The sequence below is a fragment of the Polypterus senegalus genome, chromosome 2 (genome assembly GCF_016835505.1).
Source record: "Polypterus senegalus isolate Bchr_013 chromosome 2, ASM1683550v1, whole genome shotgun sequence".
NCBI classification, from domain to species: domain Eukaryota; kingdom Metazoa; phylum Chordata; class Cladistia; order Polypteriformes; family Polypteridae; genus Polypterus; species Polypterus senegalus.
The window spans coordinates 65,127,888-65,152,705 of record NC_053155.1 but is presented as its reverse complement, the minus strand read 5'-3'; the positions used below and the strand labels follow the sequence as shown (position 1 = coordinate 65,152,705).

Below are 24,818 nucleotides of genomic sequence, written 5' to 3'. Positions count from 1 at the left end.
CATTTACCTTTCAAATAATAAAAGGCAATATATCAGAGATTCCCTTTCATTCTTTTATCAGGACTCCCCAAGACTGCCTGACATAAGCTAAGACTGGCATGTGTGTGCAATTACTGCATATCCATTTTCTTCTGCATTGCTGAGTGGGCTTTTTAAGTTCCTTTTGCACACACACACCACACTTTCTTTAGTAATATTCTTTAGTAAAGGCAGACATTCATTACAGTAAAAAAAAAAAAGAAAGTTTTTATATGACCTTGTATCCAATTTCATTGAATCAGCACTCAAGAGGGTGCCTCTTTAAAAGCGGAGCTGAAACAAGGAGACGACTGTCCTTCACAGGAAAAACAGCATTTCTTTGCGACAACCACTTGAAAGTGAATCTGAAATCTGCAGATTTGAGGTAAACTGCCAACTTTTTTTTTTAAATAATGGAACAAAGAATGCCTATGTATGGAGGCAAGGGGATGTGTGTGTATGTGTATATGGATGTGCTTGCAGGGATTCTACTGTAAAAAAGATTCTTCCAAGAATGAGGTGATACTAAAGTACTGTGTGAGAAAGTTCTTTGACAAATGTCTTTAGTGAAAACAGATCTCTTATTTTTTTATTCCTATTTGTTAGTAGTCAATTGTCAATCGCTAGGCCTAGTCTAAGAATTTAAGCTTGAACGATTTTAAAAAAATTTTTGTGTACATGCTTCTCCAGTTCAGGGTAATGGTAGATGGTGCCTATCCTGGCAGCACTGAACACGAAGCAAAAAAGAATGTTAGACAGGTCACCAGTACATAACAAAACTCTCACGTGCTCCTTCATACTCACTCCCACTGGGCCAGGTTAGAGTCAATAAACCTAACCTGCATGTCTCATTATGCAAGTAAAAAAAACCTGCAGAGAAAATGGAAAAATACGTAAACTCTATACTGCCTGTATCCTAGATTTGAACAAAGGTAAAGTGAAACTGTGAGGCAACAGTGCTAGTCACTGTGCCATGTTAGGTACCAGTCAAGGTTAAAAAAAAATTAACTCTTCAGACTATAGAAAGCTCAAAAACTAATTTTGGGGGGTCTCTGAAAACAAATTTTTGTATAAACATCTTAAAGTGTTATAAATTAAAATGATCATTGTTAGGGTGTTTCCTTTTTATGTTAGCTAACTATACTGTAGGAATTTTATATTTCTGTCATCTAACTAGAGATGCAGCATTGGTCTACAGTATAGGACGGCATTAATTAAATTTTGTTTTGCCTAACAGAATGAAGAAAAGGAAACAAATTTCTCTGCTCATACATTTTGCATTTACCTTTAAAAAAATCAACAAAACAATGGAAGTGTCTCAAATAATGACATTTTTAACCTAAAGTTTCATTCCTGTTGAAGCAGGAGGCCATGAAAAGTGGCTGTCCTGTATGATGCTGGTAAGACATACAAGGTGGCTCAGGTATTGTTTGCAGATTTCCTGTTCATGTATGAGGCAATTAATATGTTTAGGATATTTATACCCTAAGTGATAGCTAATTGCATATTCTACAGAACCAGAGTAAAATGTTAGTCTTGGGCCAGCAATGCAGCACTAACAGAACCACTTGATTACTATGGCAATTTCACACACTGCTATCAGTTAAGATCAAATAAAGTGTGTCATGCCAATATTGCATGCTACTTTTAACATGAGACTTAATACTGTAACTTTTCACTAGATGCTTTGGGTAATGAGTAGTTTCTAGTGGGGAGCATGCTCATGAAATTCAATAGAAGCTCATTGGTGTACAAGAGTTTCCAATGCCATCCTTCATGCACTTCAATAATCACCACCTGCAGTTTTCTGCAGCTTCACCTTTACCACTAAACATTCGCTATACCATCTACTATCCTTACTACCATTTACAGTTTCTTATGCATGGACATTGCCACAGACACTAACCATTGATCCACACCTAACTTTGTTTTTTGGAAGTAAAAAGCCACACAGTATATGTAGGAATGGTCAAGGGGCAGGAAGCATGGAAAAGATGAGTGCATGACCATTTTGGCGTGTTGAGAAAAATTTAATCCAGTGCTTAGATTTTTAAAAGTGTATGTTTAAATGGTATAATAGTGTGAAGTACAGTCTTTGGTTGTAGAATAGGTGTGAGAAAGATGCAGTCTAAATGTAATATATATATATATATTATATTAGATATATTATATACACATTTACAGTATATGCAGTGGAGAGGTATTGGAAAAAGTAACGAAATTCTGCTACTTGGGTGACATGCAAAGTGCAGATGGATAACTGAACATATTCAAACCCATTTTGACTTCTAAAGTTTACAAAAGATGCTTGAGGAGCAGACTGTTCTATGGGAATGAGGTGCAGATGATAAAGCAAATCTGAAGAGAACAGAGTTGAGAGGATGTGTGGAGTGGCACTTAGTGAGATAAAAATGAATGCTTAGGTGATGGAGGGGTTTAGGCCCAGATGAAAGAATGTAAATACAGTGGTGAGCAATAATAATTCATAGCTCCCTGCCTGGCAATAGTCCATATGAATTATTTCTAAACCAAATTGTTGTCAGCTGTTTTTCTTATTTGAAACCTTTGAGCGGTTGAAGAAACATAAATCACAATCTGAGGTGTGAAGACATCTAAACAACTCCATCTTCTGTTTCTCACACACCCTTGGCCAGTTGTGGTGACTGCAAGGCAAGATGTGTTGATGTATAATAGGCAAGGTATCGTCAAATCAGTTTGTCACTACTACGCAAACACACAGGACAACTTTATTTTAATCACACAAAAACAGTAGGAAAATTTTATATTTTTTAATATCTCATTCCCTGGTTGGACATTTAGTATTTTGCACTCCAGAGGCAAATTATTCCAGCAGTACGTCGTAGATGCGCATGTTAAAACACAGGGCGCGCGTCTCAGCTATCTCAGATTACATCAACAAGATTAATGCTGAAAACGCTGAAAATAACAACGTATGTGTAGGCAAAATGATCATATTACCGTCCACATTTCCAGGAAGTCCAAGATACATGCAACAAAACTATCAGGATGCCATGGCCATAGTACGTAAATTCGGAAAGCCTGATTTATTAATCACTTTCACATGTAATCCTGCTTGGCCGGAAATTCTACACGCATACTGCGTCTTTCAAGAAGTATTTATTTCTTCTTGATTTCTGAATTCCTTTATCACTGTTTTTCGTTCCTATTCTTACACTACCGTATGTTACGCGGCCGCCGGCTAGTGAAATATACTATAGTAATCTCGAAATATAAAATACAGTACATAGAATAAAACAGATAGATTTCATGTGTAGATTTATTGTATACTTCTTATGTAACTTACATGTTTAAAGACCTAAATAAGGAATTTAGAAGAGATTTGACTTTTGAAAGTATGTTTGTGCAAGGTCTCTGCATAATTCATCATACCACTTTCTCTGATATAATCTGTGACGAATTTAAAGCAAGTAGACTAGTATTTCAGAAAGTGACACAAACATACTAATTTTTAGAATATATACCATAATAATAAAATAAGGATTACAGAAAAAAAAGTTTATTATAATGGATTGTTTATTTGGCATGGAAACTAATAGAGAGAGAGAGAGAGAGAGAGAGGGGGTTGACACAGAGTAGGGTCCAAGTAGAATCACACAAAGCTCCTATATGTTCTTAAAGTTCAGATGCCAGAAAAGGGGTCAAAAGCTATCTAAAGATATACCGTAATGTTTCTGAGCTTATAGTCAAAAGATAAGATCATTCAGAGGGCTCAGTGGTTTCAGAATAGAAGGGCAGAATGAACACTAGGTTTAAGAGAGGCCACTAAGGCCTGCAACTGGTGTTGTTCTAGGGTATTTTGTGATTTTATGGAAAATTTTCTACAATGCTGTTGCATACATTTTGGTAAGAAAGTCACTCCTGGTAATGCTAACTATTGCCCCTTGCTTCTCCATTTGAATGAGAAGATTCCTACTCTAAGTCCCAGGAGTTTTAACAACTTTCTTAAGATGTTTAGTAATTTCAATTGCTTATTACTTAATGTGACTTAATATGACTCTGGAACTTGTGTGTTAGCCAGATTATGCAAGTATTAATTCATTAATTTTTCAAACTTGCTTACTCCAATAAAGAGTCACATGGTCCCAAAGCCAATCCTACAGCTTAAGGGCTCTAGGCAAGGGAAAATCCTGTATGCCAATCTATTCAAAATCAAAGTACTCAAAACGTCTGATTATAATTATCCTTATAGCTGGGTTGAGCTCAACCATTGACTTTTTCCTGTAAAAATACACATACTGTAATTACAAATTAGACAAATACAAGACTCTCATGATTTCCTACAAACTCATCTATATAAGTAATTATCACACATAAAAAGATCTGACAAAATTCACTCTAAAAATAAATGACATAGATCAAATATGGAATTCTAATTAGGTGTAAATACAAAGTCATTAATAGTTTTCATGATTAATAAAGGAATACCTGAAACCTGACTCAGAACAAACCAAACCAAAAGTTATTGTGGTTTCCCCCCAAACATATTTATTTACAGTGGTGTGAAAAACTATTTGCCCCCTTCCTGATTTCTTATTCTTTTGCGCGTTTGTCACACAAAACGTTTCTGATCATCAAACACATTTAACCATTAGTTAAATATAACACAAGTAAACACAAAATGCAGTTTTTAAATGATGGTTTTTATTATTTAGGGAGAAAAAATCCAAACCTACATGGCCCTGTGTGAAAAGTAATTGCCCCTTGTTAAAAAATAACCTAACTGTGGTGTATCACACCGGAGTTCAATTTCCGTAGCCACCCCCAGGCCTGATTACTGCCACACCTGTTTCAATCAAGAAATCACTTAACCAGGAGCTGCCTGACACAGAGAAGTAGACCAAAAGCACCTCAAAAGTTAAACATCATGCCAAGATCCAAAGAAATTCAAGAACAAAGGAGAACAGAAGTAATTGAGATCTATCAGTCTGGTAAAGGTTATAAAGCCATTTCTAAAGCTTTGGGACTCCAGCGAACCACAGTGAGAGCCATTATCCACAAATGGCAAAAACATGGAACAGTGGTGAACCTTCCCAGGAGTGGCGGCCGACCAAAATTACCCCAAGAGCGCAGAGACGACTCATCCGAGAGGTCACAAAAGACCCCAGGACAACGTCTAAAGAACTGCAGGCCTCACTTGCCTCAAATAAGGTCAGTGTTCACGACTCCACCATAAGAAAGAGACTGGGCAAAAACAGCCTGCATGGCAGATTTCCAAGACGCAAACCACTGTTAAGCAAAAAGAACATTAGGGCTCGTCTCAATTTTGCTAAGAAACATCTCAATGATTGCCAAGACTTTTGGGAAAATACCTTGTGGACTGATGAGACAAAAGTTGAACTTTTTGGAAGGCAAATGTCCCGTTACATCTGGCGTAAAAGGAACACAGCATTTCAGAAAAAGAACATCATACCAACAGTAAAATATGGTGGTGGTAGTGTGATGGTCTGGGGTTGTTTTGCTGCTTCAGGACCTGGAAGGCTTGCTGTGATAGATGGAACCATGAATTCTACTGTCTACCAAAAAATCCTGAAGGAGAATGTCCGGCCATCTGTTCGTCAACAACAACAACAACAACATTTATTTATATAGCACATTTTCATACAAACAGTAGCTCAAAGTGCTTTACATATTAAAGAATAGAAAAATGAAAGACACAATTATAAAACAAAATAAATCAACATTAACATTGAATAAGAGTAAGGTTCAATGGCCAGGGGACAGAAAAACAAAAACTCCAGACGGCTGGAGAAAAAATTAAATCTGTAGGGATTCCAGACCATGAGACCGCCCAGTCCCCTCTGGGCATTCTACCTAACATAAATGAAACAGTCCTCTTTGGATTTAGGGTTCTCACGGAAGGGCTTGATGATGATGATGGTCACGTAGACTTCTGCCTTTTAATCCATCCATCATTGTTGGAGCATCATGAAGCTTTGAGTAGGTGGAGGTGGCGCAGGCCACCACCACAAAGAAACCGGAAAAAGAAACAGAAAAGAGAGTAGGGGTCAGTACCGATTTTAGAGCCACCATGAATAGTTATTATGATGAATTGAACATACAGAGTATCAGAATTAAGTTAAATTACGATTAAAATGAAGTTATAAAAAGGCCATGTTAAAGTAATGTGTTTTCAGCAGTGTTTTAAAGTGCTCAACTCAAGCTGAAGCAATCTTGGGTGCTGCAACAGGACAATGACCCAAAACACACCAGCAAATCCACCTCTGAATGGCTGAAGAAAAACAAAATGAAGACTTTGGAGTGGCCTAGTCAAAGTCCTGACCTGAATCCAATTAAGATGCTATGGCATGACCTTAAAAAGGTGGTTCATGCTAGAAAACCCTCAAATAAAGCTGAATTACAACAATTCTGCAAAGATGAGTGGGCCAAAATTCCTCCAGAGTGCTGTAAAAGACTCATTGCAAGTTATCGCAAACGCTTGATTGCAGTTATTGCTGCTAAGGGTGGCCCAACCAGTTATTAGGTTCAGGGGGCAATTACTTTTTCACACAGGGCCATGTAGGTTTGGATTTTTTTTTCTCCCTAAATAATAAAAACCATCATTTAAAAACTGCATTTTGTGTTTACTTGTGTTATATTTGACTAATGGTTAAATGTGTTTGATGATCAGAAACATTTTGTGTGACAAACATGCAAAAGAATAAGGAATCAGGAAGGGGGCAAATAGTTTTTCACACCACTGTAGATTCCCTTTCACAGGCAACACACACACTAAAATGAAAGATAAAAGCTTTTTTGCCCACATGCAAAATGGATGACTGATGAGAGTTCTCTAAAGAATCTTAAAGAAAAAAAAAAAAAATTACATATATAGTGTGAATAAGGCGCTATATAAGCGCCTGACCCGGCACAGATTCACACTGAGGCACATATAAATTGAACAGAAATCTTTTTATTTTCTCTTCAGCCATGGGGCACGTCTTCCCCGTGTCCCCCCGGACCATACACAGCAGGGTCGTCCCGACCGGGCATGGGACCCGGCTGTCCATTACACTACACCTTCTTCCAGAGGGCTGGTCTTCTCTATAATGGGGAGTTGGTGTCCTCAGCACTACAGTTCTGCCCTGTGGAAATATAAGTAAATGGTCTGGGGGTGTTGCCCCGACATTGCTGCCACGACCTCACAGGACAACACCGCCAGATGTGGCCACAGTTGCCGCAGTTGTAGCACACTCGACTCCCTTCGGCTCGACCTTTGCGGGAGTGGAAGCAGGCAGGAAACTCCTGCCCATTCGCCCGCTCAGTTGAGGGTTCCAAGCGTCCCGGGGAAATGTACTGCGGAGTCTCTGGTGGCTCCCACTGAACATAAGCAGAAGGGCCGGGCATGGAACCTTACCATCCATTACATTGCCCCTCTCCTAGAGGAGAGTCATGGGGCTAATCGACCTGTCTCGCGAGGGTCAGTCCTCTGCTATATAGGGAATCGTGTCCTCTGCTCCACGGCTCTGTCCTGTGGAAATATAATAAACAGATCCGGGGGTGTTGCCCCGAAGTCCCTGCCACTCAGGCGTGCTCTCTGGACAACACTTCCAGATGTGGCCACAGCGGCTGCAGTTATAACACATCCGATTTTCCTTTGCCCGACCCCTGTGGGAGCGGAAGCAGGTAGTAAACTTCCGCCCCTCCTTCCTATCAGTTGAGGGCTTATGGTGACCGCCCCTCTGCTGCATACCCCGTCCGTGCTTTCCCGTCAAAGGGCTGCCTGATTTTGTTTGAACAATTATTGCACACTTTCTGTAAATCCAATAAACTTCATTTCACTTCTCAAATATCACTGTGTGTGTCTCCTTTTTTCGATGTTAATTAATGTTGATTTATTTTGTTTTATAATTGTGTCTTTTCATTTTTCTATTCTTTAATATGTAAAGCACTTTGAGCTACTGTTTGTATGAAAATGTGCTATATAAATAAATGTTGTTGTTGTTCCTATATGATATATTTAACTGACATTTTTTATCGTAACAACCAACGATTTATACAGGAAAATAATGACTATTAACAAGGTTACCCAAACTTTTGCATCCCACTATATATATATATATATATATATATATATATATATATATATATATATATATATATATATATATATATACAGACACACACATACGTACAGGGTGACACAGAAAAACGGGAACTTTTGAAATGCGTAGTGGTAGCCATGTACAGTTGGCAGCACTGCGGAACAGGGACCTTGAGCTGTAAACAATCTCGCCATTTAATAATTTAGTTTAGAATTGCAAGGCAATCAATGGCAGCTGCGCGAGAATGGTTCGGTAACCATGTCATCTCAAGATTCAGTGACATTCCCTGGCCCTCAAGATCACCGGATTTGTCCGTTTGTGATTTTTTCTTGTGGGGCTACCTTAAGAGTTGGGTCTACACGACTCGGCCAAGAACACTGAATGAATTGAAACAAAGAATTCAAGACAAAATTCGTGGTATCCCAGCTGAGATGTTGCAGCGATCAATGGGGAACCTCAACACCAGATTGGAAGAATGCATACGTATAGGAGGACGCCATCTACAGGACGTAATTTTCAGACATTGATAATTTGGATTACTGTCTCTTAAAAAGGCAAGTTGTAGTGGTTCAATTGCTGTCAATAAAAATTTTTTGTTGGATTTCTTCTATTTTTATTGGGTTTTTCAAAAGTTCCCATTTTTCTGTGTCACCCTGTATATAGGTCCAAAGGTAGACGTGAATGAAAGGAAGAAAAAAAAAAATCACCATCATTATAAAAGATGGAGACATGCTGCAGTAGATAGGCGAATAAATAGTGCTTCCCAAACTCGGTCCTGGGGACCCACTGTGGCTGCAGGTTTTTGTTCCAACCAGCTACTGATTTTAATTGGACTCTTGGGCTAATTAACTGAAATGTTATTTCCCAATTTCTGTGTTTTAGAGACAATGTAAAATTAGAAAACTAAGTTTGGTAAATATATATAATTAAAATTATATAATTAAATTAAAAAATACCAAGCAGGTATATGGGAATAATACTGACTGACATACTGACATACTGACTTTTGGCTTTGTTTTTTTGTCAGTATGTGTTTTGGCTGTCATTGTTACTTTCTGCATTTTTTGACTTGCGTGCACTGTCCTCAGTCTGTCCACTGAATACACCATTGCCTTGTACTAAAAAAAAAAAAAACAATCTTTTTGGCTTTTTATGTTTATTTTTTTTAAGTCTTCCCTAATTTATCAAATTGCCAGCACAGTCATAATAAACCAAAATTTTCAAAGAGTGCATTTGTTACAAATGTTTGATGTATTTATGATGTGATGGAGAGTAGTCACATCTCTGCCTTTTAATAATCAGTCTGAAATAACACCATCTTCTGGAGGTTAAACGTTTTGGATCCTAGGGAATTTGTTCTTCAAAGTCCACCTCATTCATGCTGTGATGAGAGAGCTCTGACTTTCTGCCTGCTTTCATTTGATTTATTGAATCCCAGCATAAGAGTGTGTTGGCTACAGGGCAAATTTTTAAATGCAATAGTTCAATTTACAACAACAAACAACCAATCCTCTGTGACCAAAGCAGTTCGGAGATAAAAAGTTATGGCTCTGCTTTAGGGGCCTGGAGACTAAATGAAGCTAGACTTTGGCAAATAATAAAGTTGACTCTAGTCTTTGTTGAGATTAGATGTTAAATTCCCTCATAAGGAATAAACTTTGCGGCATTAGCAAATCAATGCTTTCTGAAAACACTATTAAGCCTAGTGTATTTTTCAAAGTAAATGATACTCTTCTGACCGTGGGTGAAACTAAGCAAATTGTTGAGGAATTATCTGGATTTTACTACAAAACCTTTGTCTGCAGTGTAAGTTTTTTTCACCCTTATTTAGTAATATGATATTGATTCTAGGAATCCATATCCACAACCTCAGACAGTTGTCAGAATTCCAAAATAATTTAAAATAATCAATCCATTTATTTTCTAAACCCTCTTTATCCCACTATTTTATGAAAGTATTAAAAGCACTAAAGTAAACTGAGGAAATTATGTTCAATACATGAAAGTAACAGTCTGCCAATATGATGAAGCTACCATAAACAGACAAAGGATGAGAAAACTATATCTAAAGTCCCCTCAAACCATGACCTTTATAGGTCCATCTATATGCTATACAGAAAGTACAAAGTGCATCCGTGAAATTAAAATGTCCCACTTTGTGGAATGACAAGATGTGTATCAACTTATATGAGGAATCATTTTTGACATCTAAAAAGTACAGTATTGCATTAATCAGAAGAAGTTAGTTTTATAATTACTGGATGTAGGGGAGTTAAGGGTGAAGAAGCATACCTTAGACAGGGAATTTAAATAAGGTATCAAACTTCCATCACACCTGCCATATAAACACGTTCCTGTTATGGCTTTTGTTCACTTACCCTATGAATGTCTGAAATGGTATGTAATCCAGTTACTTTTCTGCTAAATTGAAATAATTGAAAATTACAGAAAAAAACTATAAAAAGTAAAAAGTAAACTTAAAGGATTTTTAATTTTATATCAGAGGAAATTTATTATCATGAATTTACTAAAGCCAAAAACAATGATATGGAAATATGCCAAAAACACAAATACGAGCTCAGAAAGGAATCAAGGTGGATAAATGTCACTACGAGCGTAAACTTGAGACCAAATTCAGTTTCTGTAAATATTGGAAAAAAAATTGGCAGTGATTAGAGATGTTAATGGAGTACAAATTAATGACTAATCCAAACTCACCTACATATTCACTCCTCAATGAACTTTGTCTTCTATACCTGTTTTGGTGCCAATAACAAGGAACCTGCCCTTTGACTGTTTGCAGCAAGCACCTGAAATAAAATTCCCCCTTAATTAACTTAATGTTCATAAGGCATGGAATTTCAGGAGCATATTTTTAGTAGTAGGGTGTTTTACTGTGTTAGCCATTATGGATGCAAATAGAAGTCAATCGAGATGTTATGTAATACTATTCTAGGAGCATACTGTATTTTAAAATCATATAGCAATGAATTCTCATCTTCAGTGAAATTTTAATACTTTGTAGAGAGAATATGTGGTCATTGCCTGTTTCAAAAGGGTTGTTATCAAAGTGCTTAATTTCAATTCTACATTCCAAAGGAGAGCAGGGAAACTCTAAACAGACCTTGTATAAGTGAGTGTACGTGAATAAGGTGCAAGTATGTGAATGGCTTTTTTGTTTATTTCTTGAATTGTACATTGTATGGATCAGAAAAATGAAAATATATCAGTTGCAGATAATTCCACAAAGAGATAACGTTGATTTAGGATATTGTACAATTTGTAATCCAAACTAAATTATCACAAATAACTACATTTATTGTTTTGTGATTCAAGTCAGTGCTTCTTTTGGATAGCATTGAACTACATTAATATTACTTGGAGTTGTTTGATTTTTTCTTTAATGTGAAATGAATGGAGGATGAGCCCTGATAAAATACATTCTTCCTTAATCTGTCCAAAACATGGCCTAATACAGCTCCTCGACTTGGGCTATCAAAAAAAAAAAAAAGTACATTGGAGAGAAGCCTTCAAACAGTTTCTTCATTGGGTTACATGTTTTGGAGATGTCTCCTGCTTACATTTTATTGGAATACAATTTTAACTTCTATAAAGGATTACAATAAATACTTTACCCTTTAACTGCTCTGTATGCAGTAATACAACATGGGACACTACTGATAAATAAATGTTCTCTTATAAGAACACGCACAGAATGTTAGCACATCATTATAGATCTTGTTTTTTTCTGGAACTATCATAACCCACTGACCACAGAACTATGGTAAAATGTCCTATTTAACTACAAGGCAGAGATAATTAAACAAGAAGCAACTTAATTATTATTATTTTTTATACATTCTAGCAGACCTTTATTAATGTTGTCCTCAAATAACATGCAGAACCATTGCAAACCTTTTGGGTACTTCAGGAGCTTGGAATAAATGCTTCAATCTTCCAATTTTTGCACTCTCTTGTTGGGTAGCTGGAACAGACATCTGAATATAGCTGTTAGATAAAGCCTATAAACTACAACAGTGTTTGTTTTATTGATCTATAATATGTGCAGTGTAATAAAACTTTGATAAAAATAAAATAAAAAAAACTCAACAAGCTTGCGTGGCATGCTAAAAGTACTCCATCATTTGGACTCTTCTAGTTATTATACCTTTTTGTGAATTGCTAGGATAGCTTTTTAATCATTGGCTTACATTGTATTACCAAAAAAGTCAACTATAAAGTGACAACTATAAAATATCACAATATAAGAAAGAGACATAAAATATTAAAATTACTTTTTACTATTTGAACACATTTCTGGCATAACTAATTAAATAATTACATGGAAGGTATCACAGTGGTTAGAGTTCAAAGCCCATTCCTGGATCTTGTCCACATACAGTAGAGTGTGTATACAACATTTTCATCTTACATCGTCAAGGTCATTATGGTTAGTTTAATGGGAAATTCCAAACTGGCCCATATGCGAGTGTGGATATGTCCATGGGAAGTGTGTGCTTAAGATCTCTCTTACTAGCTGTTACTGGACTAATGTGCTTCCAAGTATGTCTCAGACATGCAGACTACTTGAATGTGAATGTACTCTAAGATTTAAGACTTTGTTTTCAGACTGAACCTCGATATACTTCACCTCCATTTTAAAGTGCAAGAACAGGTTAAGTATTTATTAAAATTTTAAAAAATACTTCACTTTAGAACACAATTTAATGTGGCATATTAATATATACCACAATTATGAAGAAATAACTGACTTAAAAAAATACCAAATTTATCCTTCAAGTAGGTTTGAGATGTTATGCTCTAGTGGATTTAGGAAGTTTTCAGACTTTTCACTTTAAGAATTCAGCTTTGTTGCAGCCTTGTGCTAAAATCATTTAAATTATATTTTTCTCCCCATTAGATAACATTCAATACTTTAGAATGACAAAGTGAACTATAGAAATGTTTGCAAAATTATTAAAAAAAATAAAAACTGAAATATCACATTGACACAAGTATGCAGACCCTTTGCTAAGACAGATGAAATATGGCTCAGATGCAACCCATTTTACTGATTATCATTGAAATGTTTCTATATCTTGTTTGAAGTCCATCAGTGGCCAAACTGAGCGTTCAAGGGAGAAGGACCAAGGTAGGAGAGGTCAACAAGAACCCGATGGTCTCTCTTGCTGAGCTCCAGAGACCCTTTGTAGAGATGGAAGAAACTTCCAGAAGGACAACCATCACAGCAACAATCCACCAATCTGGGCTTTATGACAGAGTAGCCAGACAGAAGTGTCTCTACAGTAAACAACACATGGAAGCACACTTGGAGTTTGCAAAAATGGCACCAAAAGGACTCTCAACACTTTGAGAAACAAAGTGGTCTGAGGAAACCAAGATTAGCATCATATCTGAAGGAAACTAGGCACTGTTCATCGTCTGTGCAACACCAGTTCAACATTGAAGCATTGTGGTGGCATCATCATGCTATTTTTTTTTTTTAAAGGCACGAACTGGAAGGTGAAACAGAGTTGAGGGAAAGATATACGGTGCAAAGTACAGAGACATCAATGAAAACCTGCTCTAGAGTGCACTGGACCTCAGATTGAGCCGAAGATTCACGTTCCAACAGGACAACATCTTTAAGCACAAAGCAAAGACAAGAAAGGAGAGATTTAGGGAAAACAATAGGAACGTCCTTGTGTTGACCAGCCAGAGCTGGGATCTGAGCCCAAATGTATACCTCTGGCGCGACCTGAAAATAGATGTCTACTGACTGTCTCCATCCAACCTGACAGAGTTTGAGATGATCTACAGAGGTGAATGGCAGGTACACAATCCAGGTATACAAAGCTTGCTGTGCCATACCCAAGAAGGCCCCAGACTTTAATCGCTGCTAAAGGTGCTTCAACTAAGTATTGTGTAAAGTTTTGGATTATTTGCAGTATTTCAGTTTTTCCATTTTTAAGTTGTTTGCAAAAATGTCTAAAATCCTGCTTTCACTTTGTCTTCCTGGGGTATTGAAAGTTTCTTCATATGGAGAAAAACTGAATTTAGCACAGGGCTGCAACAGCAAAATGTGAAAACACTGAAGGGGTCTGAATAATTTCTGAATCTACTGCATGGTATGAACTTAGGGGCTTTGAATGAAAACAAAAAAAGTGAGCATTCAGAACGATGAAGTCAATGAATGAAGATCTCAGCAAACAGCGACCAAGAAGGAACACAAAAACAGAGCTTTACCTATTGGTTTGAATTATTTAATAAATATCAGGTAAGTGCACAGTGAATGGTGTTGCTAAACAGAATGAAATACTCAGGGCTGAGGAGTCAGTACACAAAATCTTCCACTCTGACTCCAATTCAGACTCCTCAATTTAAGTACCACAGACCCTGGACTCCCATATTTGTAATTTAAGATAATATCAAAAGTCAAAAGTTTGAGGTCATTCAGAAATTTAAATATTTTTGATAGAAATTTATACTTTTTATGAAGGTACAATTAATTTGATTTACAAATATAGCCAAGGTATTACTAGTGTGTATAATGATTATTACAGTTTGAAATGACTGATGTTTAATTTAGGCTGACCTAGGGCAACTGACTGCACACCATAAACTATGGAAAAATATAATGGTCTGGTGTCATAACAGTAATCATTAATTTATCAGGTTCCACTTCACACTGATGCCTCAATCCAAACAAATAATTAGAATGAATGAGCCAGAGATGACAGCCATTTTTAATTTTGACTCTTGGCTGAGTGGGTCACATGTTATATTAGTAGGTGTCCTGTAGAAGTGTATGTCTTTGCAATGGACTGGAGCACTATCCAGGACATACCGCCTGGGAATACAGAGTGCTGTAAGATATAGGCCAATTCCAGCCTACAGGGGTTGAATTATGAGGAAAGATTAAAAGAGGTGAGCCTACACAGTTTAAGCAAAAGTAGATTAAGAGGCGACATGATTGAAGTATTTAAAATTATGAAGGGAATTAGTACAGAGGATCGAGACTGCTATTTTAAAATGGGTTCATCAAGAACATGGGCACACAGTTGGAAACTTGTTTTTCTTTACACAAAGAACGATAGACACTTGGAATAAGATACTAAGTAGTGTGGTAGACAATAAGACTTTAGGAACTTTCAAAACTCGACTTGATGTTTTTTGGAAGTAATAAGTTGATAGGACTGGCAAGCTTTGTTGGGCTGAATGGCCTGTTCTCGTTTAGACTGTTCTAATGTTCTAATATAACTCTCAAACCTGCTTAATCCAATTCAGGATTGTGAGGGAAAGACACTATTATGACAACACTGAGCACAACGTAAGAAACAGCCCCTGATGGAGCCCAAGTCCAGGAAAGGATCCTCTAATGTACTGTATATAATCACATCTCATCCAGTATTACCATAGCTTATTCCATCCACTGTTATGCCAAACAATGGTGTAAAAAGATGAGCAATAATTCAAAGTCTTACAGTATCTAACCAATAAAGGATTGGTTTTCTTCCAAAATGGTCTTTATTTAATTCTGTCCCCAAATATACAACCTAGTCAGGCAAGTGCTTAACAGCATTGTTCACTAGTAAGATACATTCCCTGATATACTTTGAATAAACGTAATCTTGAAAGATTTGTCTCTGTTTGTTAACATTTCTTGCAATTAAGTAAATCTTATTTGTTTCAAATTAAAATCAACCAATCAATCAAATATAATATTATATTAATATATAATATATGAAATGTGTGTAATGCACAATTTATAGATGAATTACACCATATTACATTGCACAAATTCATGTGTGCATATTATGAATGACTGAATTCCATTCTTTGTCTAAGATACTCAAGGAGAGGTACTTTTCAAATTGATGCCTATGACCATCTAGAAGTGAACAATGGCAGATTAGCTGATAAAGTATACAGTACTAGGGTGTTGTACCATCTTAGCCATTACAGATTTAGTGAGACTTTAAGTAAAATGACACCTTTTATTGGCTAACTAGGAAGATTACAATATGCAAGCTTTGAGACAACTCAGGCCCGTTCTTCTTGATTACATCTTGCCTGAAGAAGGGGCCTAAGCTGCCTTGAAAGTTTGCATATTGTAATCTTTCTAGTTAGCCAATAAAAGGTGTAATTTTGCTTAACCTCTCACTACAGATAAAGTATAAAAATATTCCCAGTATTCTACTCATGACTGATTAAAATACTGTACATCCAAGCAAATATATTAATGGAAGAGTTAGAAGGTTTGGCAAATTCATTATGACAAAATTTATAATGAGAAAAAGGAAAAAAAGGGTGTGCTGCTGGAATTTTAAAATGTAAGATATGGTTGATGAAAAGGTGATTACAAATTGTCAATACAGAGGTCTTTAACAGTCGGTATAACTTATAACCACCACAAATAAATAAAATTGAATTGTATTGATGCAGTATATCAGCAGAGGAGAGCATTTGACTTACAAAGTAAAGAAAATAGAGAGGAATTTGTAAAAATGTCCCTTTTCAAGGCTAACTACAAACATATGGCTCCACTGCCTTCTAATTCTATACAGTCTCAAGATACGAATATTTGCAACCAAGCAATAACTATCAAAGTCAGGTAAGTCAGGTAATGCCCTGCCAACATCTTTGCCAAGTCATTCTTCTCATGTGCTGCCTTTTTGAATTCCAGATGAAAGACACATTTAACAGAAAAGTGCTCTAACTTAATATGACGTGCAATTGAGTTTAGCAGGAAAAAATATATTCAAAGTCCAATCAGTTTTGAACCAGAGACTGAGACAGAGACAGAGTGGTGTGAAAAACTATTTGCCCCCTTCCTGATTTCATATTCTTTTGCATGTTTGTCACACAAAATGTTTCTGATCATCAAACACATTTAACCATTAGTCAAATATAACACAAGTAAACACAAAATGCAGTTTTTAAATGATGGTTTTTATTATTTAGGGAGAAAAAATCCAAACCTACATGGCCCTGTGTGAAAAAGTAATTGCCCCCTGAACCTAATAACTGGTTGGGCCACCCTTAGCAGCAATAACTGCAATCAAGCGTTTGCGATAACTTGCAATGAGTCTTTTACAGCGCTCTGGAGGAATTTTGGCCCACTCATCTTTGCAGAGTTGTTGTAATTCAGCTTTATTTGAGGGTTTTCTAGCATGAACCGCCTTTTTAAGGTCATGCCATAGCATCTCAACTGGATTCAGGTCAGGACTTTGACTAGGCCACTCCAAAGTCTTCATTTTGTTTTTCTTCAGCCATTCAGAGGTGGATTTGCTGGTGTGTTTTGGGTCATTGTCCTGTTGCAGCACCCAAGATCGCTTCAGCTTGAGTTGACGAACAGATGACCGGACATTCTCCTTCAGGATTTTTTGGTAGACAGTAGAATTCATGGTTCCATCTATCACAGCAAGCCTTCCAGGTCCTGAAGCAGCAAAACAACCCCAGACCATCACACTACCACCACCATATTTTACTGTTGGTATGATGTTCTTTTTCTGAATTGCTGTGTTCCTTTTACGCCAGATGTAACGGGACATTTGCCTTCCAAAAAGCTCAACTTTTGTCTCATCAGTCCACAAGGTATTTTCCCAAAAGTCTTGGCAATCATTGAGATGTTTCTTAGCAAAATTGAGACGAGCCCTAATGTTCTTTTGCTTAACAGTGGTTTGCGTCTTGGAAATCTGCCATGCAGGCCGTTTTTGCCCAGTCTCTTTCTTATGGTGGAGTCATGAACACTGACCTTAATTGAGGCAAGTGAGGCCTGCAGTTCTTTAGACGTTGTCCTGGGGTCTTTTGTGACCTCTTGGATGAGTTGTCTCTGCGCTCTTGGGGTAATTTTGGTCGCCCGGCCACTCCTGGGAAGGTTCACCACTGTTCCATGTTTTTGCCATTTGTGGATAATGAATCTCACTGTGGTTCGCTGGAGTCCCAAAGCTTTAGAAATGGCTTTATAACCTTTACCAGACTGATAGATCTCAATTACTTCTGTTCTCATTTGTTCCTGAATTTCTTTGGATCTTGGCATGATGTCTAGCTTTTGAGGTGCTTTTGGTCTACTTCTCTGTGTCAGGCAGCTCCCTATTTAAGTGATTTCTTGATTGAAACAGGTGTGGCAGTAATCAGGTCTGGGGTGGCTACGGAAATTTAACTCAGGTGTGATACACCACAGTTAGGTTATTTTCTAACAAGGGGGCAATTACTTTTTCACACAGGGCCATGTAGGTTTGGATTTTTTTTCTCCCTAAATAATAAAAACCATCATTTAAAAACTGCATTTTTTTGTTTATTTGTGTTATATTTGACTAATGGTTAAATGTGTTTGATGATCAGAAACATTTTGTGTGACAAACATGCAAAAGAATAAGAAATCAGGAAGGGGGCAAATAGTTTTTCACACCACTGTATATAAAGTTCATTCAATAGATTTGATACAATCAGCAATGAGGAGTTTAAGTCAGTAATAAAGAAATCTAGGCTATAAACATAATGAAATATTTTGCTGTGTTTTTTTCAATGTTTATTTTAGTTAGCATTGTTTATTCTAAATGTGTTTGACACTAAATTACTGTTTATTACAAAGACAGTGCAATCTAATATAAAACAGCAAGAAAAAACTGAATCATAAGCCTCTTACAGATTCTTCATTGTTGATTTCAATCTCATGACAATCAAAAAGGAAAGCTAATGCAACTAATTGTAATGATATTTTCATTACCAAATTTACCTATTGTACCTGGTAATATTCACAATTTAAATATTTTCAACAAAAAAGCCTTGATTATGTTATTCAGTCAATAAAACATTTATCAAAAATGAATACTGATATTATACAAACTACAATCTAATTTATAACATCTGAACTTAAATCTTTAAGTTTTGATTTCTGTCAAGGATGGGTTAAAAATTAGATAATGTGGAATAACACTTTTGGGGGGAAAAAAAAAACAAAAAAACAACTTACTGATAAATGTTTCATTAGCAATTTTATCCTTTCTGCAATAGTTTAGTGTGTTGGCTAAAGACAACTTTAATAGACTAACTAACAAGGATTTATGGTCAACTAGCCTTTGCTCTTTACATTATATCATCTAATTACCTACTTCAATGACATGCAGAGGCAATCACTTTACTATTTTAAAACTATTTAAATCTATTAATTTTCTGCAGATCAGTAAAAGCAAAAATGATATTTCAGCTGGTCATTTCTGTTTTGCAACATTAACAGTGGTGTCTATACAGTAATCCCTAAAGCAGAGGCTTTCGTCTGCCTACCTTCTTGACAAATAATTTAAATGTATTCTATACAACTATGTTGTTCACTACTATGGAAGAGAGAAACAATGCAAACTTAATTCCTGTATGTAGCAAACTTAATTTTTAGAATATGCACAACCCCTGCAATCTTCATCTTCTTTTATGTTTCTTGGTGCAGGCAAACTTTTCCTAGTCCAAAGAGGAACACTTGCAATGGAACAAAGCTGCCTGTGTGGTGATCTTTACATCACCAACTACTAGACTGCTAAGGAAATGCAGAGTGCTCTATTTAAGGCTAGCAGGCCAAAGGCCACTTGATAAAATCATTACTCTTCAAAAGGTCTGACCTCAAAATGGAAGACTTACAAACAGGGTTTTTGTAGTTTAGGAGCCTTTGAAATCTGATTAATTTATGACCAAGCTTGAATGTGACAGCTCCACTTCCTTCAAGTTAATACAAGCAGAAATAAAAAATACATTACTAAAACAAATATTTCTTAGTCTTTTGCATTAAATTATGGATAATTAAAAAAGTTTAGTTTCAATATGATTACATTCGGTCAATAAAATTACAAACAAATGTGAACCTGCTTAGTCCTTTACAGAAATGTGAGGAGATGGCAGCAATACCTCCAAAGAAGGAAACAATTGTGGATTGGTCACCACTTTATCAGAGAGAAAATGCATGCATACACCAACATCAGAACAATCTCATTTTACCAATGTTTCTAGGTATGGCTATGTCAAATTCTGTACTTTCAATTTTGTTAATAGTATACTGTTGGAACTTTTTCAAGTATCTGAATCTGTGGCTTTATGTGCACACTGCCTTTAGAAAAGACACATTGTAAGTTAGTAGTTTTTTTAAAGGCCATAAAATGTTTTATACACTCTGTCACATACTGGCTGAACTGCTGCCATGGCACAAGTCAGACAAACCATGCTACTTACTATTTGCAAGTGTTTTTTTTTTTGCCTACCAGTGTTTGAATTTAGGCTGGTTCCAATTTGTCCTATTATGAATCGTTTTCTATTTACTTAAAATGTTCATAAATAACATGATTAAATGTGAAGGTTCAAAGAAAATAAATGCAAAACCTTTATTCAATATGAGTAAATTGTAAAGTAATTCATATTTCAATATATTTTCCTGTACATACACTTGTCTTGCTTATTGTTTATCTTCCTCTATATAAGTAATTCAATTTCAAGGCCCTTAACCTGCAATTGCTTAATTTTGGGTATGACATTAACCTACATCCAGCCCTGTAAGCAGGTCCTCCAACTTGCAGGAAAAACCTGGGGTTTGGTGGCAGAATTGGCACTCCGGCCACTTTAAAAAAAAAACCTCACACTGTTCCATTCTATTCAAACTAGTGTGGTGCTGAGGTGTCACCCACTGCATGACTGCACTCGGGTCCTAATTTGGGATCCTGAGGTGGTTTGTTGTGCGGTGGGTGCGACAACGCACTGTATCAGCACATACTCCCAATCTCCTCCTCAAGTTCTAACTTACCTAAAGTAAAATCTACCTTAATACTTCAATTTAAGGTTCAATTGTACTGTGTGTATATATGCAGCATAATAAAAAGTTTCACTGTCATGTCTCCAAAGACTGACAGTAATTCAATACCAACAACAGGCAACAAATACATCATGCAATAAATGTTACATCAGATATTATGCAGTATACAAAAAAACTCTAAAGCAGTTGTCAGTAAAATGACTGTAGAGTAGCCTTATGGCCCATGGACAATAACTGTCAGTGAATCCAGTGGTGTTAAATCCTGATGGTCTTATTTGTCAGAACAGAGCTGGGAGAAAAGGGACTATGCAGGATATCAAGTCATGAAGCATGCAAGCAGGCCTTTCTAACTCAGTATGTGACATGCAATATATATGTGTGTGACACATATGGATATACTGTATATTCACCCGTTTGAACTTTGCAATAATAAACATTAACATAACTATACTGACTAAATAAGTCACGCTAAATTTTGACTTTCTAACCTAGAAAGTAATATTTGTACAATTTGAAAGAATGGTGGTTGATAGGATAAATTCTATGAATTTTTACATGAACACTGTGAACAAAAATGTATGGGAAAAAATGGACTTTCCACTACATCTGGCAATAAATTCTTTAGTTTCAACCCAATGTTTTAATCATATATAAACTACCTTTGAGTGGGTAGTGCTGCTGCATCACACTGCAGTGTCCGTTTTTGAATGGCCATGTATTGTTATTTTTTGTGTGGAGCTTGAAGGTTCCCCCTGCATCTAAGTAGGTTTTCTTTCTACAGTCCTACAGACTTGCAGGGTTTGGTTAAGTGGCGATTCCAAATTGGCCTGGGATGTCAGTGGTCTTCAATATACCCAGACAGTTTCCTGTCTAAGGCTGCTCCAAACCTTGCACCAGCTGCTACTCTGGCACCCAAAGTGGGTCTGGAGATGTCACGTTATGTCACTACCTGTATAATACGTCAAGGCATTGCTTTGCCAGCAAACAGGAGACGCTCAGGGAGTGATTGGCTCTGTCCTCGTGTATATTTGCATACTCCGCCTCCACGAATGGACACTGGAGTCACACAAGAGCCTTTAAAATGACAGGTGTGACAACCGGCCAATCGGTTTTTAACGTATTGGGCAAGCAGGCATTTAAGGCAAAAGCAGATGGCACCGGGTGGGAAAGGCGAATGCGCTTATCAGTGTGAATCAACTGCGCATTTGAGAATGAGAAGAACAGTGATGAGGAGAACTGAAGCAGCCCTGGCGCTGGCAGGCTGAGTACCTGAATCAGAAACTCAGATGTACCCCGACTGAAATGATGTGGTGTTTACCTTGTGCAGCTCAACTCCTAAAGCATTTCAGTCTCATTCCCTATGAAGCCTGTAACCCAGCTGAGGCACGTACTGCGCCCACCCCCCAATAAATTCTTTTCCCAAATGCCCAAGTCATTCCCTTCGGCATTTTCCCAATCTGAAAGACTTATTTCTGTTGGCGGCAATTAGCTGGTTTACTGCATTCCAAGCGTTTCCGGGAGGGATGTTTGCTAGCTGCTCGTATTTAAAGCTTTTCTTTCTCCCTTTGCTTTCAAAGCTCCACACTGAAGATCGCCAAGAGACGATATGGCTTATCATCGAATCACGTGGCAGATTGGAATTTTAGCCTTACTTTTGGTCATCTACGTCTTCCCAGGTAACGCTCGATACAAACGCATGAAAAAAGTAAAACTTTTATTGTTGCTAACCTTATTATCCTGTCATGTCCGCTATATAGTAATGTCGAACCTCATGATAATTACAAGTTCACGCAGATTTAAAAAGCTGTAGCGCCCGTTGCATAAGAGTGCCGGTACAGCTCGCTTTCCGCCCGGTGAGGTGCCTCTTCTCCGTGCGCTCAAGTCCGACGAGCGGGAGTTTCAGCGCTGCCGCGAGGTGGCAGTTGGGCTTCGAAATGGCAGGACGTGCACGGTACAGGTTTGCTTTCATCATTCAAGAACATAATTTTTTAGGTAACTAAACAAACCTGAGTTCAGTGTTTCACTCTTTTCGTGGTCCTCGTCTAGCGCGTGTCATGCCGATGTTCACTGGTGGATGAAAACATTCAGCTGCTGTTGTTCACTTTTGTCCATTATAAATTAGGCCGATATGTAATTCACACCGCTGAAAGTAGTAACGAGTCTGCTTTATTACTCGACCCTTGTCAGCCAATGCGTAATGAATGAGACGTGACCGTCTTCGCGTAGCCCCCTCAAGCGCACACCTGGAGGAGGTGAAGCTTTAAAGGTCCACGGTAAGTTACTGTGACTTTGGATAGGATAGGATATTCCTTTAAAAGATTAAGAGCACAGCCGAAGGCTCACTACTTACAACAAGTAAATGTGCAGTTACATAAGATTCTTTTGTGGTATCTGATGTGGAAAATATGCGCCCTTCCTCGAGGATCACATTCTTTGTAATGGAAAAAAAAAACACTTCTGACATGCCAGATCATTATGGATAACTGTACCGAAAGCTAATGGATGCTTTGTTTCAAAATACACAAAGCATCTCATAATGTAGTTTTCCAGGATTAAAATTTAAGCGCCCAAGTGTTGCATTTACAGGATTCACAATTTAGACCCCTTCACTTTGCACACATTTTGCCTTGTGCTAAAATCATTTTTATTCATCTTTTTCTCCACATCAAGGAACACTCAATATCCTAGAATAGCCTACAATTTTATTTTTTTTTATATAAATGTAGTAAAAAATAATAAAATGCAATACATCACTGGCAAAGGTTATTAAGACCCTTTACTCAGTATTTAGTTAAAGCCCTTTTTGGCAGTGGTTACAGTATGGAGTCTTCTTGGGTATGATGTGCTTTGCACATCTGGATTTGGGGATTTTCTTCCATTGACCTGTGCAGGTGATCTTGAGACCATCAGCAAACCGTTATTTTCAGGTCCTTGATTCAAATACAGAATGCGGCATGGCCATTCAAGAACATTCCCAAAGTTGTCCCTAAGCCACTCCTGTGTTATATTTGCTTTGTGTTTAGGGTCAGTGTCCTGTTGGAGGCAGAGTCTTTGGCCCTGAGCACTTTGGAGCAGGTTTTCATTAAGGGTATCTCTGTACTTTTGCTGTGTTCAGCTCCACCCTGTCTAGTCTCCCATTCCTTCCTAAAAAACAACCCCACAGCATGATGTCACCACCATGCTTCACTTTTAGAATGGTATTGCACAAATGATGAGCGGTACCTGGTTTCCTCCAGACATGTTGCTAATTCTGGTTTCTTTAGACCAGAGAATCTTGTTTCTCATGGTCTTTAAATCCTTACTTTTTTTTTTAAACAAACTCTAAGTAAAATTCCATGTATCTTTTACTGAGGTGAGGCTTCTGTCTGGCCACTTTTTTTTTGGAGTGTTTCAGTGATGGTTGGCTTTCTGGAATATTCTCCTATCTCCACACAGGTTGTCTGGAGCTCAGCCAGAGTGACCATCAGGTTCATGAATGACCACTCTTCTCAAGACCCTTCTTCTAAAATGATAAGTTCAGACTGTTGGCCAGTTCTTGGAAGAAAGAGTTGTGGTTGTTCCAAACTTATTACACTTAAGAATTATGACAACCACCATGCTTTTGGGAACTTTTATTGCTGAAGGAACTTTTTTTGTAGCCTTTCCCAGATTTGAGCCTGTGTGTAATCCTGTCTTGAAGCTCTATAGGCAATTCATTAAATCTTTGGCTTACTTTCTACAATGATATACATTGTCAACTCTGGGACATTATATAGCCAGGTGTATGTCATTCATAATCATGTCCAATCCATCGACTCCAGACAAGATGTAGGGATATCTGAATAATGTTTAATAGAATCATATGCACTTGTGTGAAATATGAGGTGTCACAGCAGGGTTTCTGAATAATTGTGTCAATAAAATGTTTCAGTTTCACTTTT

At 37.2% G+C, this 24,818-nt stretch overlaps 1 protein-coding gene across 2 annotated transcripts in view; it reads left to right on the top strand.

Annotated features, from left to right (window-relative positions):
• The first annotated feature begins 303 nt into the window (after positions 1-303).
• The window catches only part of ecrg4a (ECRG4 augurin precursor a), a 47,693-nt gene continuing 23,178 nt past the window's right edge, over positions 304-24,818 (top strand). The window contains exons 1-2 of one of the 2 annotated variants that reach the window (XM_039743862.1): positions 304-403; positions 22,476-22,574. In XM_039743862.1, the coding sequence (XP_039599796.1) occupies positions 22,505-22,574 (70 nt within the window). In that variant the 5' untranslated portion in view covers positions 304-403; positions 22,476-22,504. The remainder of the gene's footprint in view (positions 404-22,475; positions 22,575-24,818) is intronic. The other variant, XM_039743863.1, reaches the window with a different exon arrangement.